Consider the following 22,856-nt stretch of genomic DNA (forward strand, 5'->3'; position numbering starts at 1 on the left):
GGTTCACAGCTGCTCGGGGCGGGCGAGCGGGACACACACCGGCTCCGCCGCACGGCTCCCGGCACAAAACGCAGGCCTTTGGGCAACGCGACCCCGCGGCCTGCGCACTACGGGGGCTTAAAGGGGGGCGCCGGGAGGCCTCCGCAGGCCCCGTCCACCCGCACCTGCTGCCGGGCGATTCCGGGGCGCCCCCGCCAAGAGGTTCCAAAGGAGTGGGGACCCCCACGTTCCCGGGGGACCACACAAGTGAGCGCCATGCACGCCCACGTGGCTGTGCGCTCGGGCCAGGGCGGCCACTGTTCCCCGACCCATCAACGGCCCACGGAACCCAATGTCCTGTCCTGTCCTGTCCTGCCAGGGTGGCTCGGTGTTGAACTTCGACCTCTGAACCTGGAGGTCACGGTTGGGTTCCGGTCGGGGCACAGGCGGGGGTTGCGGGCTCCATTCCCACCGGGGGCGTGCAGGAGGCAGCCGATCCGTGACTCTCTCATCACTGATGTTTCTCTCCCTCTCCCTTCCTCGCTAAAACCAATAAGAAATATATTTTTTAAAAACCCAAAAACTACAATTAAAAAAAAAACACCACATCACAATAAGGAGAAGCCCCATTTCCTTGGCCGAGACCCTGTGTAACCGGTGACGGTGAAGACGGACCCTCCCACCTCACACATCCGGGGGCTGCAGACCCGGGGCCACCGGCCGCAGGGCGTCCTCGCCGTCCGCTCGGGGGCGGCTCTCTCGTCCCTTACCCAGGTCAGGGACGCCGCCTCGGCTCCGCGCCCTCAGTCTCGGAAAGCCGGGCACCGCTCGCCTTCCCCAAACGCGACGCAAAACCCGCTTCCAATTCTCCCGCCAAGCGCCGTGACGTCACCACCCCGGGACACCCATAGCGCCGGCCCAGCGCTCCGCTCGCGCGGCCGACTCCGCCCGCCAATCAAACTCCTCATTGGTCGCGTGCCCCGAGGCCCCGCCCCGCGAGCCGCACGACGGAGACGTAGCGACGCGCTGCGCTTCGGAGCGTCCAGGAGGCGCCCAGAGAGCCGTGTCGCGCGTCCTATGACGCGTCACAACCACGACTGTGAGACTCGGGAGACGGAGAGACGGAAAGCGCTGGAGGACGCAGGCGCTGGCCTGCATTTTGGAGACTGAACGGAGTAAGTCCCGAGGGGACGCTGGGGCCACCGAGGGGCGCGGAGGTCCGTGCGCCCTGCCGTCTGTCTCCCTCGTGCCCCGCCCCCTTCCTCTCCCCCCTCTCCCTCCTCCTACCAGCGAGCCCGTCAGTGCGCACGCGCGGAGTCGGCGCGGAGGGGCGAGGGCGGGGCACGCGGAAGTGACGCTGCGTCACGGACTGGACCCCGGGGCGCTAGGGTAACGGGAGGGAGGACCCGTGTCTTCTAACCAAGTCCTTTTTGGCCTGGGGCCTGGGCCCTTGTCCCCGTGAGCGCGGCGTGCGGGGCCGGGGCCCTCGCGCAGGGGTTTGGGGAGCCGAGGCGGGGCCGGGCCTTGGAGGTGGAGCCGCGGTGAGGAGGCGGGTCGCGCGCGCAGGGCCGGGGCTCTCGGCCTTCGAGCGCCCGGTCGCCCTGACGAACCCTCCAAGCTTATTTCCGCCTTCAGATACACCGCTTACTAGCATATTCGTGTATCTGGTTTTTAGATTTTCCTTTGAACTGGTTTTAACGCGTAACTAGTTCCCTGGCTCGTTGCTTAAAGATCTTGGACACGTGTCCATTTTGCGCGCAGGACCAGTGACCACCTTTCCATTGAAATGCGCCATGGGAGAGCCCTGGCCGGTGTGGCTCAGTGGATAGAGCGCCGGCCTGCGGACTGAAGGGTCCCCGGTTCGATTGCGGCCAAGGGCATGGACCTCGGTTGCGGGCACATCCCCAGTAGGGGGCGTGCAGGAGGCAGCTGATCAGTGTTTCTAACTCTCTCCCTCTCCCTTCCTCTCTGTAAAAAACCAATAAAATATAAAAAAAAAAAATGCACCATGGAAGACGTTCATGGGATTCCCAGGAATTCCTGAAACTCGCTCCCATTCCTGCCAGAACGCGGACTGGAGGCCTGGGGGCCGGAGGCGATGGGCGGGGGGTCCCCCAGCTCCCAGGGCTGTGGCCCCTCGCAGCCTCGGAACCTCTGTCACAGGAAGTTGGAGGAAACGGCTTGTGGGTTGTGAGCAGGTAGAATGGCCTGTGTGGACGGATGGGCGCCGTCACACAATACGGTTTATTCCTTGTTTAAAGCCGTTCGCGGTCACCGCTTCACTCATAGCTCCTGGAAAATACGTGTTCTGCTGTGAGATGGCCCGTAAAGCACTGACTCATAATCCCCCCGCCCCGCCCCATACAAAAAGAGCTTGTAATGCTTAACACTCGGCAGCTGGTCAAATCCTCTAGCATACATTGTTTAATCGTCCAGCAGACGCGTAGGTCGTGGCCAGGCTAAGGGATTCTAGTGAACGTCTTGCCGTCCAGGCCACACAGCGAGACGTGCGGGTGAGCTGCACGGACCGTCCCGGGCGGCGGTGACCGCGGCTGCGGAGAACACCGGGTGGACGTGAGAGCCGACCCCCAGGGCGCGTGGCTGGGGCGTGGGGACAGGTTGCTAAGGGATCGGCGGCGATGGTTCCGTGTCACTGAGGGTGTGCTGCGTAGCAGCAGTTGGAAGTGCTGTATGTACACCTTTTTTAACTGCATCTTTATTGATTTCAGAGAGGAAGGGAGAGAGAAACATCAGTGATGAGAGAGGATCACGGACCGGCTGCCTCCTGCACGCCCCCCACTGGGGATGGAGTCCGCAACCCGGGCCTGTGCCCTGCCCGGAATTGGACCGACGCCCTAAGCACTGAGCCAAACCCGCTAGGGCATATGTACAGTATTTCGATTAATCTTCGTAAAACCCTATTACATGGGTACGGGTTTTACCCACATCTCATAGAGCTCAGAGAGAGAAGAGGTAACGTGCTCAGAGCCCACGCAGCTAGTAAATGGTTTGGCTGATTAACTCCGTGGACTGTGGGTCCTTAACGAAGCGCAGGCCTGAGTAGCAGAGATAATGCCTTGGAACGGGTGGATGTGACAGCGCACCCACCTGCTATCCGGGATGAGAGGAGTGCTTCGGGATCAAGCAGGTCCGACTGTGACTGCTGGTCTTTCCCAGCCGTTGTGTAGGGACCGTAAATTGTACCAGGTGGTTGCCTTCTGTTTAGTCCATGGCTTCCTCTAAAGCAGTGGTTCTCAACCTTCCTAACACCGCGGCCCTTTAATACAGCTCCTCATGTTGTGGTGACCCCCAATTTCATGGTTACAAATTGAACATAATTAAAGCACAGCGATTAATCACAAAACAGTACGTAATTATAGATGTGTTTTCCCATGGTTTTAGGCGACCCCTGTGAAAGGGTCGTTGGACCCCCAAGGGGGTCGCGACCCACAGGTTGAGAACCGCTGCTCTAAAGGGAGGCCTGTTTGTTTATCTACAGAGCACACGTGCAGGCATGTTATGTACCCGGGCAAGAGTCCCCGACTTGATTCAAGCCCCGAAATGAATCCTTAGGAGGAGGAGGGCAGGCGATTCTCTGGGCTGAGATGCGAGGATGGGGGACCGTCTGGTTCCTGGGAGACTGTGACTTTCTGTCTCGGGTGGCGGCCCTGACAGCAGAGGCTTGGAGAGCTGGCTCAGGGGGACGCTCGCCCTGGGACCTGCCGTGGGGTAAGCAGGGGCTTCATTTGGATTTTATTTACAGTCCTACCCCCCCCCCCCAAAGGGTTTGTAATGCTTACACCTGACAGTTGGTAAAATCCTTTAAAATACGTTGTTTAATTATTCAGCAGACGCATAGGTTGTGGCCAAGCTCCAGTCCCTGCCCTGACAGTGTTTACCGTCTGGGGGAGACAACTGTAATTCCAGGCGGTGATCAGAGGAGACAGGATGGACGGTGGTGACGGGCTGTGCAGGGGTTGAGGTTAGCAGGGCGGGGATAGGTTAGATTTGGTCGAAGAGAACGCCTCTGAGCTGGTGACCTTTGCAGGGACCTGAGTGAACCGGGAAGTGATCCCTGTGCTGTGCGGGCCTTGAGGTGGGCGTGGCCTTCGCGGGAAGCCCCCGGTCCTGGTGGCCGCGAGTCACAGCAGGTGTCAGATGGAGTTAGGGCGACACCCCCGGGCCCCCGCAAGGGCCTTGGGTTCATTCTGAGTGTGATCACAGTCGAGGACTTGGTGCAGGAGGTGGACCTGCCCTGCTTTCCGTGCCTCGGTGCTTTTCCGGCTGCTGCTGGTGGGTCGGTGCTAATGGGGGAGGCGGGAGCAGGCCTCGGTGGGCGCCCTGCGTCGTCCAGGCAGGGCACACGCCAGCTGGGCCCTGAGGAGCTGTCTGGTGTGAGGAAAGGATTAGGTGACTCAGGGGCTCTGCCCGCCTGCAGTTCCTATTTGGGTCTGAGATGGAAAACTAGACAAAGCCCAAGTTTGCTAAAACTTGAGTTTAGTTTTCCCATTTTAAACTTGAGATGAAGTTCGGATAAACAGGCAGAGATCGCGCCGTTGAATGTTAGAGTGGGGAGCTCGGGAGAAGTCAGGGCTGGAAAATTTAGATGGCAAACTGTCGGCATCGAGTCAGGCAGCTGAGAGCTGGGACCCTCCGGAAGGATCCCTGTGGGTCAGAGGGAGCCCAGCTGAACCCAGGGGGCGGGTGGGAGGGTCCAGAAAGGGAGACTGAAGGGGAAACCCCCTGGGAGCTGCATGAGGAAGACCAGCGGTTCTCAACCTTCTGGCCCTTTAAATACAGCTCCTCATGCTGTGACCCAACCATACAATGATTTTCGTTGCTGCTTCATCACTGTCATGTTGCTACTGTGATGAATCGTCATGTAAATATCTGATGTGCAGGATGTCTTAGGCCACCCCTGTGAAAGGGCCGTTCGACCGCCAAAGGGGTCGCGACCCACAGGTTGAGACCCGCTGGGTCAGACGGTGCAGCTGATGTGTGTCCCGTGTCACCTTCATGGGACCAGGTGGGGACGTGCTGCAGCACCAGGACACCTGTGGTTTCTTTTTTTTTTTTTTTAATATATTTTATTGATTTTTTACAGAGAGGAAGGGAGAGGGATAGAGAGTTAGAAACATCGATGAGAGAGAATCATCGATCAGCTGCCTCCTGCACATCTCCTACTGGGGATGTGCCCGCAACCCAGGTACATGCCCTTGACCGGAATCGAACCTGGGACCCTTCAGTCCGCAGGCCGACGCTCTATCCACTGAGCCAAACCGGTTTCGGCGACACCTGTGGTTTCTGATGACTGGTTCTGACCTGGAGCTGCATTCTGTGTGATGCGGGCATCACGTAAATTAATGCTTCCTTACGTGTCTGTGTTACAGTCCGCACCTCGCTGACCGAGGAAGCCGGTTCTAAGGCCGAGTTCTCTCGGGTTGACTTTGGAGGGTGACGGGGGCTCTGGCTGCCCTGTCGCCGCATCTGCTGCCCGCGGGTGCAGGGCCTTGCTGAGACTGAGACGCAGATGGGCTTCCATCTCCTGCCCTGTTTGCTGAGCTCTACGGGGCAGAGGCAGCAGGTGGAGAGGGGCAGCGTTTCCTCTCGGAGGCCTGCCCGCCCGCACGCCCCCAGCCCAGCCCAGCCTGTGGCTTCCACAGATAAAGGTCAGTGTGGAGGCTCCTCTGGTGCGTGAAAGCTTTAGCCCCCTTCACCCTCCCATCTGTCATGTCATTGTGGTCACGTGGGCCCACGGCCTGCCCGCCAGCCGAGAGGGGCTGGAGAGATATGTCTTAACTCTCTCCTGTTTCCAAGAAAACCATCTTCAGTGAGACCGGTTACCCTCAGGCAGGCCGGCATCGTCTGACCCAGTGGTCAGCCTGGGCGCATGCGTGTGTGCATGTGTGTGCATGCACCTCTAGTGACGGCATTAAGAGTGACTCCTGTGTGCCAGGGACGGGGTGGATGCATCCGTAACTAACACAAGAAGCACGGATTTCCTCCAGCCCACACTCTAGGGAGGGCACAGAACAGACAAGCGAGCTGGATGCGATGGGCCGTCAGGTGCGGAGACAGAAACTGTCCAGAAACGTGCGGTTTTACATAGAGTTGTGGAAGGAGCCCTCCCTGGAGAGGCGTGTGAACAAGACTTGATTCCGCAAGCGAGGGAGCAGCCAGGCACCTAGGGGGTTTCAGAGCAAGAGCAGCCCAGGACTGAGCTGGAGCCCAGGGGCAAAGGAGGCGCCAGGAGAACTTGAAGGGAGGGGGTGGGAACTGGTGCCCAAGAAGTGAGTCCTGGGATGGTCGGCCACCAGAGAAGGGCCATTCCGCAGCTTCCCTGCGAAGCTCTGCTTAGTGAGGAGAAAGAGGCACTTTACAATTCAGTCAGGAACCCACTGTCTCACAGGCGGTTGTATTTAAAAATGTAAACAAATGTTTGAGGTCTGTTGAGATGAAATGTCTGAGTTCCTCAATCGTACACTTTGACTTACTGACTTCAAGTGCAGCTGAGTGACATTTTACATAGAACCCTCCAGGCCTGCAGTGTCAAAGGCCTATTTGACCTGTGTCTGAGGCAGGATATTCTAAAAGTTTAAATCTTAAAGGCCAATGGGAAAAGCTAAACATTTTTAAATGAACTGCCAGCCAATGAAAGTTTACTCCACGGATTCGCTCTTTCTGTTACCAGACTTACATTTTTACCTCTTTAATTCACAGGAATGGAAACTGAAAGAGGAAAACAAGAAACGGCGATGGAAGAGGAAAGTGCTGAAAAGAAAAAAGAGGTTGAGAAGAAGAAGCGATCTCGGGTGAAGCAGGTGCTTGCAGACATCACCAAGCAAGTGGACTTCTGGTTCGGAGACGCAAATCTCCACAAGGACAGGTTTCTTCGCGAGCAGATAGAGAAGTCCAGAGACGGGTGTAAGTTTGCTTCAGTGTAAACGGAACCGGTTTCCAGCTGCACTGCCTTGGATGTACCAGCTTGTTTACTGCTGAAATAGCATGTAATTGCATGAATTGGTGTGCACTGTTTTACTTAGTTCTTCAGTATTACTGTGTTATGTGTGGTGTATACACACTATATTATATAAACATGTTGTGCACACTAGACTTGATTGAGAAAACTCATGGACACGGATGACAGCATAGTGAGTGGAGATGGGGGAGGTACAGAGTATAATAGTGATTGATGTACATGGTGATGGACAGTGACTTGGGGTTGTGCAGATTTGTGGAATTATGCACCTATAAGGACTTTAAGAAAATGGACAGGCACTAGAGCAGCGGTTCTCAACCTGTGGGTTGTGACCCCTTTGGGGGTAGAACGACCCTTTCACAGGGGTCGCTTAAGACCATCGGAAAACATATATAATTACATACTGTTTTTGTGACTAATCTTTTTTTTTTTATGTTCAATTTGTAACAATGAAATTGGGGGTCACCACCACATGAGGAACTGTATTAAAGGGTCGCGGCATTAGGAAGGTTGAGAACCACTGCACTAGAGGCATGTCCCAAGAAAGCATTTTAAAACTAATAAAGTTTAAGGTTTTATACTCAGTTTTAAAAGGAGACATTAAGAATTCAAATGGGACAGGGTTTCAACCATGATGGTAACAGGAGCAGATTGAAAGTTTATTTTTGTTCACTTTTACATTTTTATTAGATGTTGATATATCGCTTCTGGTGTCTTTTAACAAAATGAAAAAATTGACCACTGACAAAAAGTTAATAGCCAGAGCCCTGAAAAGTTCAGCCGTTGTCGAGGTAAGAACAGCTTATATCACAAATTATCACACAATTACATAAAAACTCAGCCGCTCACTAACTGTGTGCTTCGCAGCTGGACTTGGAAGGCACCCGGATCAGGAGGAAGCAGCCCCTGGGCGAGAAGCCCCCGGACGAGGACGAGCGGACCGTGTACGTGGTAAGCCTGTCCTGGAAGACAAGTGAAGACGTGTCGCCCTGGAGTGAGAAGAGTGAGAGCATTATTAATAATGTCACTAATTCATTGTAGGAGCTACTTCCCAAAAATGTCAATCACAGCTGGATCGAGAGAGTGTTTGGGAAATGTGGCAACGTCGTGTATGTGAGCATCCCACACTACAAGTCTACGGGGGACCCGAAGGGATTTGCCTTTGTGGAATTTGAGACAAAAGAACAGGCAGCAAAAGCTATTGAGGTGGGTCCAGAACCTTTTTAAAAAGAAAAAAAATGAGCAAAATAAAATTATCACGCATTTTAATTAGAAGAAATTTTTGCTGATTTCATTTCAGTTTCTTAATAACCCACCAGAGGAAGCACCAAGGAAACCTGGGATATTTCCTAAAACAGTGAAAAATAAGCCCATTCCTGCCCTGGGAGTAGCTGGTGAGTATTTAAATAAAAATATTGTAAGTGGACGTAGCTGCAGGGAAGTGAGAACTGATGGGAGCATTGTTACAGAAGAAAAGAAAAAGAAGAAGAAGAAGAAAGTCCGGGTGAAAAAGGAAGACGGTGTCCCGGCCAAAGAGGCGACCGTGGACACAGGCAAGGAGAGCGGCGCCTGCGAGGTGAAGGGGCCCAGGGCCGCGTCGGACGGCTCCGAAGGGGAGGGCGCCGAACCCCAAAAGCCACCCTCAAAGAAGAAGAAAAAGCGGGTTAGAGCTGACGCGGCCGGTTTGCCTTCGGGGCGAGCGGAGAAGAGGAAGCGGAGCAGCTCCGAGGACGCGGGGTGCCCGGCTCCCAGGCCCAAAGTCAGGAAGACGGCCCAGAAGGACAAACCGAAGAACGCCTCCCAAGTGTCCAAAGAAAACAAAGGTATTTCCGACTTCACGCACGGTCGGGGCTCGACAGGTACAGCTGACTTACCGCCTGATTTCCGTCTTTTTCTGAAAGATCTGGAAGTCTCCACGGAAGAGGAAAAGGAGGCGGGCGACGTAAAAGACGGGTCGCTCCTGAAAGCAAAGCGGAAGCACAAGAAGAAGCACAAGGAGCGGCACAAGATGGGCGAGGAGGTGATCCCCCTGCGCGTGCTGCCCAAGTGAGTGCGCCGGTCGCGGCGGCCAGGCCGTCACCATTGCTAAAGTGCAATTCCAGGTCGCGTACAGAGTTGCACATTAGCGACAGTGCCGGCCTGCAGCCAGGTCTGCGCGGCAGGGTGACGGGGACCAAGCAACAACCACACTGAAACATGGAAGCACTTATTTCCGTCTGTCGAGCAAATGCCTCCATGTTAAAGTGGTGGGTGTTCTTAGAGGCTGAAGGGTTCCGCTGAAATGCCCGACCGCAGGCCAGGCTTGTGCGCTTGGGAACAGGCACAGCAAGACTCACCATCACTGAAACATGGAAGCACTTACTTCTCTGGTTCCAAAGCAAGTACATCCACGTTTAAGTGGTGGGGAGCCCAGTCCTGGGAAGCCTTGCGGTCCTGACTGGCTTTAACCTGAAAGTGAGTAGAAAACAGATTTGGGCCCAAAACACGGTGTGGGTGTGGGGACACCTCCACTGAAACATGGAAGCACTTACTTTTGCTTTACACAGCAGGTGCCCCCAGGTTAAAGCAGAGGGGCCCCCCGCGCCTCTGGGAACAGGCTGGTTGCTGGGCGGCAGCCGAGGGACAGCCGGACTCACCTCTACTAAAACATGGAAGCACTTACTACTTAGGTCACAGAGAGCATTTCCATGTTAAAGTGGAGGGGAGCCCACGGGCGCCGGGGTGGGGGCCACGGAGGGACACGCAAGCAGCATACCTCTCAGAAGAAAGTTGTTAACGTCCTGTCCTCCTGGGAAGGGTAAAGGGCAAGGACTTGGGGCTCCTGTATTTATAGGATCCTTAGCTCTGAATTCCTTAACTGCCTTTATCTGAGGGAATCATTAAGGGCCTTTTGTTATTCTAATGCCTCAGCTCAGGAAGGTCGGATCCTGGGTGGGTCGGGATTTTTTTTTTTTTTTTGAAGTATACAGATGTCAATGTTACTGCTAAACCATCACCAGAAGATCTCCTCCTCCTTAAAACTCTGCTATCTGTGTGTTTGATGGCGTAGATTAGGGTTAACAATGAGGCTTCCAGGAGCCCACAGGGCCATTGTGTTCCTCCCTGGAGGGGCTCCAGCTGTTTGAAGAAGCATCTGCTTGTTAAATGCATGTAAATAAGTTGCTTCCAGGGGGTGCCTTTTCCCTCTTAGGAATTCCTTTTCATTCCTGTAAACACTAAGGAATGTTATCTCTGAAATTGGGAGCAGTTTAACAGTAATCTAAGTCTTTCAATTTCAGTCTGTCCTTTTCCCCCAGAAATGACTGTTGTAGAAAATGTTAGCAGTTAATTAATTCAAAGCCTTTATTTCCAAAAGTTCGAATCATTGAAGTAGACGTAGGAACTGACCTGGCAAATCGATGCCAGTCCATCTGGGTGCTGGCCTGGGCCCTCCCTTTGCCTGCTCGCGGGGCGATGTGAATCATTGTGAGGGGACGTCCGTAGTCATCTGCTGTTTCTAATGTACTTTTCTTTTCTTACAGGAGTGAATGGATGGATTTGAAAAAGGAGTATTTAGCCCTGCAAAAAGCCAGCATGGCTGCGTTAAAAAAAACAATATCCCAAATGAAATTGGAGTCAGAAATGGAAATAGACCATGGAGTAACTGATAAGCCTGGACTGAAAAATGAAAAAAGTAAAATGATAGTTTTTGTAACATTATATTGTATTATACACTAAAATGCTATTTTGGAGTTATAGGCTGAACTTTAATTTTTAGAAACTTAATTATACAGTAATCATTACAGAAATTACTGATTTGGCAAGTTATTCAGATGTGTGACATCTTGATATAAGAACATTTGAAGAGCTTATTTAAACAGTGTGTTTCCTAATCTGTTATTTAAGTTTTCTCTAGTTCTCATTGTTAGTCAGATTTAGTAATGAGTGCCTACTTTATGAATTGTTTGTGTAAACAAAGATTGTAATTTCGCACTTGTAAATTTATTTCATAGTATTAACCACAAGCAGAAACAACACCAAATGAGATTCCTATGAAATTTATAATATTAGGATATATGTTAAATTCCTATAATGAAAATAAATTTTCACATCTGAATTATTATATGTTCTTTATTATCCCATGCCTGTTTAGGTACTTTTTGGGTTTTTTGGTTCAGGGAAGATGGGCATTTGGGGGGGAAATGTTACAAGTGTTCTAAAAGTAACAGTTTGCATTTACAGTGATTACAGTTTTTGTATTTTATTTCATGGTAATCTGCATTTAGCAGTGTGATTTTTGTCAGGGAGGCCTATTATGAGCCCCAATGATTTACAATGTGTAACTTTCTTAATTACATAAATTATGTTACAATTAAGTTTAAATTAAGTAAACTAATTTTTTCAAGTAGCCTAAGAAACAATGGTGGCGGTGTAGAGAGGCCTAGGTGTTAAATGGCTGAGGGTAATGTTGCTTCCTGGTCTTTTCTGCTCCATCGGCAGCGAGCAGTGAGGAGGGCCGTCCCCCGGAGAAGGCGCAGGCGGCGGGGCCGCAGTTCACGGCCGGCGTGATCGTGAAGATCGTCAGCCCGGAGCCCCTGCCGGGCAGGAAGCTGGTCAGGGTGAGCCACAGCGTCCGGCTGCTTGTCCCTCCTTCCTCCTCAGGGCTCCCTGTGGAAATGGGGGCATTTGGGAAACACAGCCAATCCTATCAGGGCCCATTCCTCTGGGAAAGTCCTCGCAGGGTTTATTCCAGAGTCACTCTGAAATGTGACCAGAGCAGAATCCAAAGACTGAATTCTTCGGTCTGTCCGCGGTGCCCTGGCCGGTGCCCGTGGGCTGAGTCCTTCTTAGCTGCGGGCGGGCTGCAGCAGAGCGCCTCCCTGGTGCTCCTCCTCGGGGCTTTTGTTTTCAGAGAGATGGGTGTTAGAAGGGTAGTGCGGACACGTGCTGAAGATTCAGTCGGCAGTGGGGTTGGTCTGAAATTACTCTAAAATCCTAATCGTCTGCTGACAGATTTTGGAACAAACGAAATAATTTGTGATTTCTTTTCATTGGTGTTCTTAGCTTTGAACAGACTCCTAAATTGTCTTTTGCCTAAAGTCAAAACTGTTTGGAATAAAAGAGATAATATGTATATTTTTTTCTTTGCATGAATTTAGTTTATTTTTGTCTGTTAATGAATTGAAATTGAAATTTTTTTCTTGAAAGAAATGTAACAGAGCAAATGTATTTACGTTTTTATACTGACTTTCAGCATCATGTTGAGTTGTTCTGGTTTTGCATCCTCATACCAGTCACGTTTTACCTGCATAACCTTTGAGGTTGCTCACTGTGATCGGTGTGAACGCTTTCCTGCAAGTCCGCAGCTCTCGCTGACACCTCGGAGAGGAACTCCTAGACCTAGGCTGTGGGTGAGGGTGTGGTCAGGCCCACGCGGACACTCCCAGCTTGCAGAGCGTTGTGGCAAAACAGAACTTCACACACGGGGATAAGACCGAACTTGGAAGTGCTGCTGTGCTTGAGTTGGTTGGTTTTTCTATTAAGATTTAATAGAAAAATCATTCGGTTTGTCATTTGGAATGAATAGCATAAATTTATGTCGATTACAAATTCTTCATTCGTGATCATCGAAATCATAAAGTAACTATGAATCAAGTTCGAGGTTACTTGCATTTTGCTGGAACAAAACCGATTGGGAGGAGGTGGCGGCTGTGCTTGCCATGGGGTTGCCAGGCTCATTGTCATTCTGAGGGCACCCCGACGTGACGATGGCTTTCAGTAAATGTCTTTTGAAAGGGGCCACTATAAACCAGTCACATAAATCAGTCACGTGGCTGTGCTTCCATTGCAGAGTCCAACTTTTCCAACTTGAAACGGATTGTGTTTCTTGCCTCGTCTCTAAGTTAGTGCTGTTAACGAGGTACAGAAATGGGAAGAATTGACCAGTATGTCCTCTTTCTTACTGACTTAGCAAACATGAATGCCTCTTGTGTGATGGGCAGGATGATAGGAATGGGGCGAGGTAAGACTTAGCCCGTGTCCACAGACTCACAGGTCTTTATATACGTAAGCTTCATTCTTAACTAATAAGCTTTTCTCCTCGCCTGTGATGCAGTAGTCTTTCCAGGTGTTTCTCAGTTCTGTGTCAATCAGACCTTAAAAACCCAACATCTCAGAGCAACCTACATTACTTGTGGCTTGGATTTTTGGGTCAAAACTGCAGGGGACCAGATGGATAAGGCCCTGTTTTTGGCTGGGAACCCTTAGCTGTTTGTTTAGCTTCATGAACGGAGACTGATAAATGAAGACCTGGTGTGACATTCCTGCATAATCGCCTGCGTTTGCTGAGGGGCCTGCTGCGAATGCAGGAATCTTGTTAATCTGCCCTCCCAGCAGGCGAGGTGGGGAAGCTGCTCCTGGGTCTGGGTGGCAGGCTTGTTCAGCAGAGGTGGGTCAGGTATCTCATCAAAGAGGAAGAGCTTTGAGCTGTATTTTCAAAGACCGCTCAGGAACCTCGGATTTGTGTAGTTCGCTGAAACCTTCTTTTGCATGAGTTGTTCCAAGAAGTTGAATATTTTCATGTATATTTTAAGTCAGAAGTCACAAGTGTACGGGTGAGGGGTAACACTCCTCTTCCCCAATCCGTGGAGGCTCTTTCTATTTTGTTTTTAATTCCAGCCCTTATTCTGTCGGCTCCCGGACGGGGCGCCCCTCTTGTTGACGGGCGGGTGGGTGTGGTGCGCTCTGCTGCACGTCTGTGCTCCCCAGACAGGTCTCCCCTCGGGGGATGTGAAAGGTGCGGTGGAGTAAAGGAAGTTACGATTAGAGGCGACGTTGACTGGGTTCTCAGGGGTGTCCCTGTGAGGCTTCTAAGAGCATTTGTACATATTTCAGAGGAAATGCTTAATGTAGGGTCGTTCTCTGAGGCTTCAGGCGGAATAGCACGTTCTGACAGAGCCCTGGGGAACACGACGCTGGGTGTGAGACGCTTTGCTCATACCCCCTCTCCCCTGTGCGGCAGGACACGCTGGCCACCATCTCGGAAGTGGTGTACGTGGACCTGCTGGACGGAGACACCGAGTGCCACGTGCGGTTTAAGTCTCCCGAGGACGCTCAGGCCGTCCTGAGCGCGAGCGCGGACCTGCAGAAGCAGCACTGCTGGAAACTCGAGGTTCTCGCAGGTAAAGCTGCGGGGACCTTCCCTCTCAGCTGCCTGTTGGGGGGACTGTGATGCTCTGAGTCTGGCTAATGAGTCCGGTCTCCTCTGTGCTCTCACGCGCACCGTGGCCGTGAACTTCAGCTCTGCTGGGCGCAGAGCCCCGAGCGTGTTTCTCCGTGTGTCCTTGTACGCAGAGCCCGTGTTCTGTGTTTTCAGGTGACCATGAACAGAGGTACTGGCAGAAGATTCTGGTAGACCGGCAGGCCAAGCTGAACCAGCCCCGCGAGAAGAAAAGAGGCACCGAGAAGGTAGCGGCTGATTTTATTTAGCTTCGCTGTTCTTTGCGTGGCTGGGGGCTGGGGGCAGCCTAAGCGTGTCCGAAGGCTGGCGCGCCTCTGGAGTCACGCGCAGGCGCGCAGCAGCCTGGGGTTTGCAGTAGGTGGCGGGTTTACGCGGCCTGCACTGAGCTTGAGGTTGAGGGAACACTTATTTTCTAGATTTTGAAATACACAGAATTGGAATTATTTCCTCAGGAGGGTGCATGATTTTAATTTAGCGTTTTCCCTTTGGCCTTTTTTTTTTTAACTTGTGTGCTGACTTAGAGCAGTCCTGCTTTCTGGGCGCTGGGCTTTCAGCTGGGGGTAAGCGGTCATTTAAACATTCACTTAAGGTGGGAACAGTGTGTGTAGAGTGTGGTCTCTAAGGACAGGGGCCTCCAGAGACAAGGTGAGAGCCTTTCGGGGTGTGGCTCCCTGAGCAGTGATAGCCGTGTTGCTTTTTCTCTGGATAGTCGGTGATAGAAACAGCTTTCAGTACAGTAAGTAATTTAAAGCAAGCTTCTCGTTCAGTAATTTTATTTTAAGGTACACTGAGTAAATTATTGTTTCTAGTGAGATGTCAAGCTTATTATTTTAAAACAGATTATTATATATGTAAAGGTTAGTGCATCTTAAAGTGCTTAGAACAGAACAGGGCACATAATAACTAAATTACTATTATCAAAATTTTAAAGTGTATATTGTAAAAGTCAGAAAAGCCTATGAAGATGTGCATTCTTTTCTTTTTTTTTAACATATTTTATTGATTTTCCACAGAGAGGAAGGAGAGAGATAGAGTTAGAAACATCGATGAGAGAGAAACATCGATCAGCTGCCTCCTGCACACTCCCACAGGGGATGTGCCCACAACCCAGGTACATGCCCCTGACCGGAATCGAACCTGGGACCCTTCAGTCCGCAGGCCAACGCTCTATCCACTGAGCCAAACCGGCTTCGGTGAAGATGTGCATTCTTATGTCATTGGCACCTGAAAAGTCATGCTTTCTGTATTCCAGGATTGACGGCTTGGGCTCGTATTTATAAAATTCTTTCCTCCTTCACCTTAAAAATCGGGTGTTTTTCCTCAGCCTCGCTTCACCCGCCTCCATTGGGATGGAGGTGGTTTGGGGGAGGTGGCCCGGTCTGTGTGAAATCTGCCTCTGCCGGCAGACGCTGCTCCCAGGGGGCCTTCCTCCTTCCTGGGGGCGCTGGGCTCTGGGAGGTGTTAATTTGAAAGCCTGCGTGAGGCTATTTAAATGTTAAAGTCGCTAATCCAGAACCCGGCCCTGAAATGAAGCCACTTTGTTAAATAATGTTTATCTTCCAGTTGGTGTGTCGCTTTATTTAAATTGTATGTTTGTAGAACTAGGAATTAGTAATTTTGTTTTAAAGAAAGATCCCATTTTCCTAAGTTTGAGGCGAGGAAAAAGATTGACTTGGGCGTTTTGTGAATGGAGCCCAGCGAGGGCCGGTGGGGAGCGCGGGCTCTTTTCCGACCCCCTCACCTGCTGCACCTTCAGCCACATCCAGCCCCGCCAGGGAGGCCGCCGTGGGCTCCCGTCCGAAGTGGAACGTGGGAGCCACACCAGGTCGCAGTTGGGAGGAGAGGCTGGGCCGTGATCAGTTCGCAGCCTCCTTTCTGGCTCATTTCGTTTATTTCCGAGGGCCCGTTCCTGTTGCCACCAGTGAGGACTCCGCGAGTGGCCGCGCAGTGGGTGCTGGCAGTGCCGCGCGGAGTAGACCAGGGCCCGGGCGTCTGCGGCCTCGGCCCAGGGAGCCGGGTTCCTGGGGGCAGGGGCAGTGCCGCTGGGGGCCGGACAGGCCTCTCGGGCGGGCGCTGAGGGTTCCCAGAAGGTTTGCCAGACGGTGAGACAGACCTGCCTGACAGCCCGTCGTCCACGGGGGGGGGAGAGCGCTGCCGTGAATCCTGGGCTTTGTTTCCACATCGCAGTGTAGGCAGTGGGGACAGTTTCCTGAGTCCTGGTGGGAAGAGGGGAAGGACACTCATGTTCTGCCCCTGCCCCCCTGCGGGTAGCGTCTCGTGGGGGGAAATGAGATGACGCTCACAGTCGGTGAGGGACTGGAGGTCTGCCCACACGGCCTCCCCGTTCCTGCCAGACCGGGTGCCTGTGGCCATCACCTGGAGCACATGGTGCAGAGTGAGGCTTCTCTCCTTTCCCTTTAGCTCTTAGAGTAAATGGTAATATTTTTAGTCTTTATTGTTGAAAGTATTTCATTTGTCCCCCTTTACCCCCATGAACCCCTCCAGCCTGCCCCCACCCCCTCCCCAGGCCTCCCCCCCTAACTGTCCGTGCCTGTGGGTTATGGACACACACGTAAGAGGTCTGTGGTGGGTTACCTCCCACCCACTCACCCTCCTGTTTTCATTTTGTGTTGCTTTTTATCAAAACGGGTTTTTTCCTGCACGACTGGTGTGTCGGATGCTCAGCAGGGGAGAGCGTAGTTCACGTTTCGGTGAGGGAGCTGGAGTGGCCGTTGTCACCTGGCCTCGCCTCGGGAGGAACGGGCTTTCAGGGTGACCCACAGCGACTTCCTGCCAGTGGCCTCCTGTCACCACACACTTTAAAGAAACTGTGTTGGTGGTCGATTGCTCATTCGAATCTGTGTTTTTATGAGAATGAGATTTTCATTTCTACCAAAGCTAAATATTTTAGATGTTTTTATCAAGAAAGCTTTTGGGCCCTGGCCAGTTTGCTCAGTGGATAGGGCGTCGGCCTGCGGACTGAAGGGTCCCGGATTCGATTCCAGTCAAGGGCATGTACCTGGGTTGCGGGCACATCCCCAGTGGGGAGTGTGCAGGAGGCAGCTGATCAGTGTTTCTCTCTCATTGATGTTTCTAACTCTCTATCCCTCTCCCTTCCTCTCTGTGGAAGAATCAATAAAATATATTTTTTAAAAAAAAGAAAGAAAGCTTTTGGGCCCTGGCCAGTGTTGCTAAGTGGTTAGAGGGTTGGACCGCACACCAAAGGGTCAAGGGCAGGGGTGGGCAAACTTTTTGACTCGAGGGCCACAATGGGCTCTTAAACTGGACCGGAGGCCGGAACAAAAGCATGGATGGAGTGTTTGTGTGAACTAATATAAATTCAAAGTAAGTATCATTACATAAAAGGGTACGGTTTTTTTTTTTTTTTTTTAGTTTTATTCATTTCAAACGGGCCGTAGTTTGCCCACGGCTGGTCAAGGGTTTGATTCCTGGTCCAGGACGTGCACTGGGTTGCAGGCTCAATCCTTGCCCCAGTCAGGCACATGGGGGCAGGCAGTTGTCTCTCACAGTGATGTGTCTCTCTCCCCCTCTGCCTCCCTCACTCCCTGCCGCTCTCTACAAAAAGTCAATGGCTGACCTAGCCGGTGTTGCTCAGTGGATAGAGCGTCAGCCTGCGAACTGAAAGGTCCCAGGTTTGATTCCGGTCCAGGGCACATGCCTGGGTTGTGGGCACATCCCCAGTGTGGGGCGTGCAGGAGGCAGCCAATCCATGATTCTCTCTCATCATGGATGTTTCTATCTCTCCTTTCCTCTCTGAAAGCAACAAAAATATATTTTTTAAAAAAAAGTCAACAGAAAAATCCTCTGGTGAGGGTTAAAAAAGAAAGCTTGTGGAATATTTAGTTATTTTAAATGATCTTCATACCACATAATTTCATGCCTTCTTTGAAAATATTGACGTGTTTGTGTTCTGGCGTAATAAGTATTTTCAGTAGTAGACCGTACTTGTGACATTTATTTGTTTGTTTGTTTATGTATTTATTTCCTCATCCGAGGATATGTTTCTGTTTTTGTTTTTGTTTTAAGAGAACGGTGGGGAGAAAGACAACAATGTGAGAGAGAAGCTTCCATTGGTTGCCCAGCCCTGACCAGGGATCGAACTCGCAGCCTGACTGGGAATTGAACCTGCAACCTTTGGGTTATGGGGTGACGCTCCAATCAACGGAGCCTCCCAGCCAGGGCTGTGTTTGAGATTTTAGTTTTCAAATTTGTAAGCAGAGCTTTGTGTGGCACTCTGCCCGAAATACGCCGTCTCGTTCCAGTAGCACATGATTCTCAAGCTCAGTGTCCTGGCTGCCCACAGGCCTGTAGGAGTGACTTAGCGTCAGGACTGACGCCGAGGTGCGGGGGGCGGGGGGCAGCTAACAGGGTGGGTCCTGACCCGCAGGTAACCAACGTAGCTGCGGGGAGTGTGGCTCCTTTTCATTGGAAAATGTTCAGTCATCTGGAACTAAGGGGGGGGGAGGGGTAATTGAAAGATTGAGTACTTCTTACACTATAAACCACACCTGATAGTTCTTTCTGTGATTGATGGGCCTAAGCCTAATTATCTCACCCGTCTTCCTCTCCCCCTTTTGGAAATATTTTATTCAAGCTGATGATAGTTGTGAAATTTTTCTAGACATAATTATATTTTGTTTGTTTTTATTTTTTTTATTTTTTTATTTTTATTTTTTTTTGGATTCTTCCTTAATATTAGTTACAGGATATCTGTAGTTCAGGCTGAGTTAGAATAACATACATGCCATTTTAGAAATGAGAGAATTGTTCCTTCACAGAGTTAAGAATATATAATGAACTACGGTGATGGCATTTTTAAAAGGGAACCACGCTGGGCATCTTTATGTAGTATGACATTCTTAGTGTCAATATGTCTTCTTTTCTGGAACGTTTCCATTTCATAGGTCTTTCTGCTTTTCTGTTTGAAAAGGACTAAACTTACGAGTTAGAGCGATGCTGAAAAAAGTTTAAAATTTGTTTTGCATTTGTTGTGTTCCATTCTTGTTCTTTCAGGGGTCCTTCACACACAGATTCATACTTTTTCAAAATTTTCTCTCCTACTTCTCGGAAATCCAAGGGCTCTCTGTGTGTAGTGCAGCTTGCTCCAGAAACACCTGCGTCCACGCCCTGGTTTTCTAGCTGCTGATCGGCACAATGCTTCAATCCCCAGTAACACATTTCTCCACTGTACATCATAGCCAGCAAGTGAATGTCACTGAATATTCCTTCACTCAGTAACTTAGCTGTGTCTAGGTCTTGGAAAGAAACTCCTTCATCTAATTGGGTAGGACACCGATAATTTAGCATCTGTAGCAAGTAACTGATTCCATCAACAAGGTACTCTTTAAGCAAACCAGATTTCCTCGTGAGCCACTCTCTCCTTTTGGTCAGAGAATGACAATACATACAAAGTAGAGCTCCTCGTCGCCAAGAGAGACATTCCAAGAGTTCGTCCCCAAGTAAATCACAGTGTTTTGGGTACATATTATTTTCTTGAACTAAAATTTCTGGTTCTGAAAGAAAAGTGATCAACTCTTTCACTTTCTGGGAAGAGTCTTCAGGGAAATCTTCATCTACTAGCTTGTTCTCCTCAAAATATGTCCTGTCCAAAATAGCCGTCCTCGCCGGCGGCCTCACTGAGTTGCTGGATGTGGGCCTGCGCGAGGTCCCCCAGCTCCTCCACTCGCCTGGCCACACTGGAGCCTGCGGCCGCCATGGCCACCAGCCGCGGGCGCGCCCCGGCACGTGACCGCGCCGCCAGCGGTCACCTGATCCCCGGGCGCCGGCGCGGCGTGGGGGCGGAGCCCGCCGGGTGGGTGGGCGGGGCCTCGGGCCCCCGAGCCCCCGAGTTGTGCAGACCCGAGCGGGCGAAGGTGTTTTTAGGTATCCAATACATTCTAATTTCTGATTTCTTTCTCCGCAGTTAATCGCCAAAGCTGAAAAGATTAGACTCGAAAAGACTCAACAAGCAAGTAAACATATTAGATTTTCTCAATATAATTGAAAAAATTTTCATTCACCTCTTAAGATTTCACTGGATGCTGGAGCTGTTCTGAAGAAACCCATTTTTATTATGCTAGTAATGCCTGATGAATGTTTTTTTTAAACCCACATTTTATCTAAAATAACTTGTAAATAAGATTTTTTTTTCTAGAGACAAGTACATTGTATACTAGGATTTTTTCATTAAACATTTTATTTGTTGAAATGCTCGTACATAAATCAACCTCATTGATTTAGTAAATAAATGCTTTGAACATTATCATTAATTTTGTTTGTTTATATCACTAAATAACGTGCCAGAAAAAATCAGTACTACGTTAAGATGCAGTTTAGGGAAATGTGCAGGCGCTCACTGCACTTGCCATTTTGTAGCTTTTCCCACTTCCATGTCCTGGGTGTCGCGTCAGGCTGGTGTGTGCAGACAGATGTGCGGCCTTTTTATTCCGTGCGCTGTTCTCTGCCCCTCCGCGTTCCCGCTGAACAGGCCACATGAACTGCTTCCAATTAAAACGTTACATTTTAAAAGTACTGAGTTTGTCTCCATAAATGAAGACAAAAATAAAACGTACAAATGCTATTAATTAACCAGTTAACTGCCCCGCATCCAACGGTAGCCGTCCCCACACGCCACGATGTTTTGAATTTAATTGCATCTGTAGACGCTGGTGGCGCTCAGAGGATTGTGAACTCACAGGGGAGAACATGGAACCTGCGTGAGGCCTCGCTGGGGGACTCCCAGGCTGGAGCCGTCGCCCCCCCCCCCCTGCTCCTGGGCCTGTGCCGCCTGCCTCTCCAGCTCCCCGGCTGCCTCTCCAGCTCCCCGGCTGCCTCCAGGTGTCAGGGCGTGCCCTGCGCAGCCGGTCCCACTCTTCAGGCTGCTGACCCCGTCCCTTCGGCTCCGTCCAGCAGTGCCCTCCACCCGGCTGCCTCTTCGTACATCTCAGCAGCCTGTGGGCAGAGCTCTGAGGACATGGGCCACGTCTCGGTGGGGCGACATGAGCTTTACTGCCACAGAGAGGTGTCCTGGCAGCTCACCCACTCGCCTCTCCCTGAAGGAAAGCCAGCAGACACTGCTGGAGGCAGAGACCGGAGGTAGTCACTGAGCACTTGTGAAGACGATGGCGACACGCCCGCTGACCCAGAACTGTCCTCATAAGTGAATGTTTCAGGAGTTCAGTTGCCCTCAGGGCAGTCTACGGAGGCTGGAGAGCTCATCAAGGAAGACTCCAGAAATCCTCTCCCGGCCGTTCACGGCGAGACAGGTCTCCGTGGACAAGTCTCTGGGCCCAGGAGGCGGGGGGCAGCCCGGGCTCCGGTCCCTCTCCGGGGGCTTGTGTCCCGGGCAGAGGCAGTAAACAGACATGAGAGCAAAGTCCAGCTGTTAGGTCAGCCCCAGGGACAAGCTAAACTGGGGGAGAGGCCACACTCGCGCCTTCATTTCTTTAATTTATTTAATTGAGGGAGACTTTAGCTCGCCTGCTGCAATCAGACACTGACACGGCACCCGTGAGAAATGCCACGTGTGAGAAATGCCGAGAAAGGTGAGGTTCCCGCCGGGGGAGCCCCAGCCCCGGGGAGGACAGGACGGCAGTCGGCATACAGCGGAGGAGCTGCGGCCAGCCTGCCGGTGAGAGCCGAGCCCCCTGCTCGCCCTCCGCCACCTGTGGCCCCGGTGAGGCCATGCCCTTGTTGATCCGGGACTTCGCACAGGAAGTGCTTAGTGAAAACTTGTTGAATCGCATTAAGTGGGATGTGCTTCGGGGGGTCGCGGCAGATGCTGTGATGTAGGTGCACAGAGGCCAGTTCCTTTTCAGCTGCCCAACCCCATGCGCATTCTTTTTTTCATATATTTGTATTGACTTCAGAGAGGAGGGGAGAGGGAGAGAGACGGAAACGTCCGTGACGAGAGAGAGTCACTGATCGGCTGCCTCCGGCACGTCCCCTGCAGGGAATCGAGCCTGCAGTTCGGGCATGTGCCTGACCTCCTGGTTCACAGGTTCAACCACGGAGCCTCCCGTGTCCCTGTATCTGCGCATCTCAGTGGGACGTGCTTCCTTCACTGCCAAACGAGGCTTATTGGAGCCCCCGCAGGGCCTCCGTGTCACGGTCGCCAAACAAAACCTATTGGCCATGGTGGTTGCTGGTTAGCTGTGTCCTCTCAGTGGAGTGGGCGCATCTATAGCCACTTTCCAGTGAAGAAGCTGAAGGTCCTGCCAATGTCGGAGCAACAGGCTGGTGAGGGTGTAACCGCCGTGTCTCCTGCTCTGGACCCCGCATTCAGTGACGGGACGCCGCCTCGACCCGTCTCCTCCCTCCTCTCCTCCTTCCCTCCTCCTCTCCAGCCGCGTGCACCTTGTAGAGACACGTACGTACCGTCACGTGGGTGACCTCTGCGGCAGCGGCGGCGTGTCCTGTCTCAGCGCGTCCTGGAGGAGCTGTGGGCAGGGTCACCGTGGACAGGGTCTGGACCGTGCAGGGCTGTGCAGGCCCTCACTCACAGCAGCGGACTCCAGGATCCACTCTGGCTTATTGTACTAAACTCATCCATACTGCTGTCTGGTCAGTCTTTTTTTTTTTTTAATATATTTTTATTGGTTTCAGAGAGGAAGGGAGAGTGAGAGATAGATAGAAACATCCATGATGAGAGAGAATCGT

The 22,856-nt window shown here is 51.6% G+C and overlaps 1 protein-coding gene and 1 pseudogene across 5 annotated transcripts; one reads left to right on the forward strand and one right to left on the reverse strand.

Annotated features, from left to right (window-relative positions):
- The first annotated feature begins 984 nt into the window (after window positions 1-984).
- LARP7 (La ribonucleoprotein 7, transcriptional regulator) lies at window positions 985-20,406 on the forward strand. Of its 5 annotated transcripts, none has more exons than XM_036311538.1 (14): window positions 985-1,154; window positions 5,370-5,648; window positions 6,700-6,903; window positions 7,649-7,749; window positions 7,826-7,909; window positions 8,000-8,164; window positions 8,259-8,352; window positions 8,428-8,781; window positions 8,860-9,004; window positions 10,480-10,631; window positions 11,438-11,556; window positions 13,959-14,118; window positions 14,313-14,404; window positions 20,122-20,406. In XM_036311538.1, the coding sequence occupies exons 2-14, from the start codon at window positions 5,510-5,512 to the stop codon at window positions 20,200-20,202; spliced, it is 1,890 nt and encodes a 629-aa protein (XP_036167431.1). In that variant the 5' UTR covers window positions 985-1,154; window positions 5,370-5,509; the 3' UTR covers window positions 20,203-20,406. The 5 variants fall into 5 exon arrangements, with proteins under 5 accessions (XP_036167431.1, XP_036167434.1, XP_036167436.1 ...); XM_036311541.1 differs by having other exon boundaries at window positions 8,431-8,781; XM_036311543.1 differs by lacking the exon at window positions 5,370-5,648.
- LOC118657494 lies at window positions 18,938-19,914 on the reverse strand (annotated as a pseudogene).
- Window positions 20,407-22,856: the final 2,450 nt, after the last annotated feature.

The sequence above is a fragment of the Myotis myotis genome, unplaced genomic scaffold, assembly GCF_014108235.1.
Source record: "Myotis myotis isolate mMyoMyo1 unplaced genomic scaffold, mMyoMyo1.p scaffold_m19_p_56, whole genome shotgun sequence".
Lineage (NCBI taxonomy): Eukaryota > Metazoa > Chordata > Mammalia > Chiroptera > Vespertilionidae > Myotis > Myotis myotis.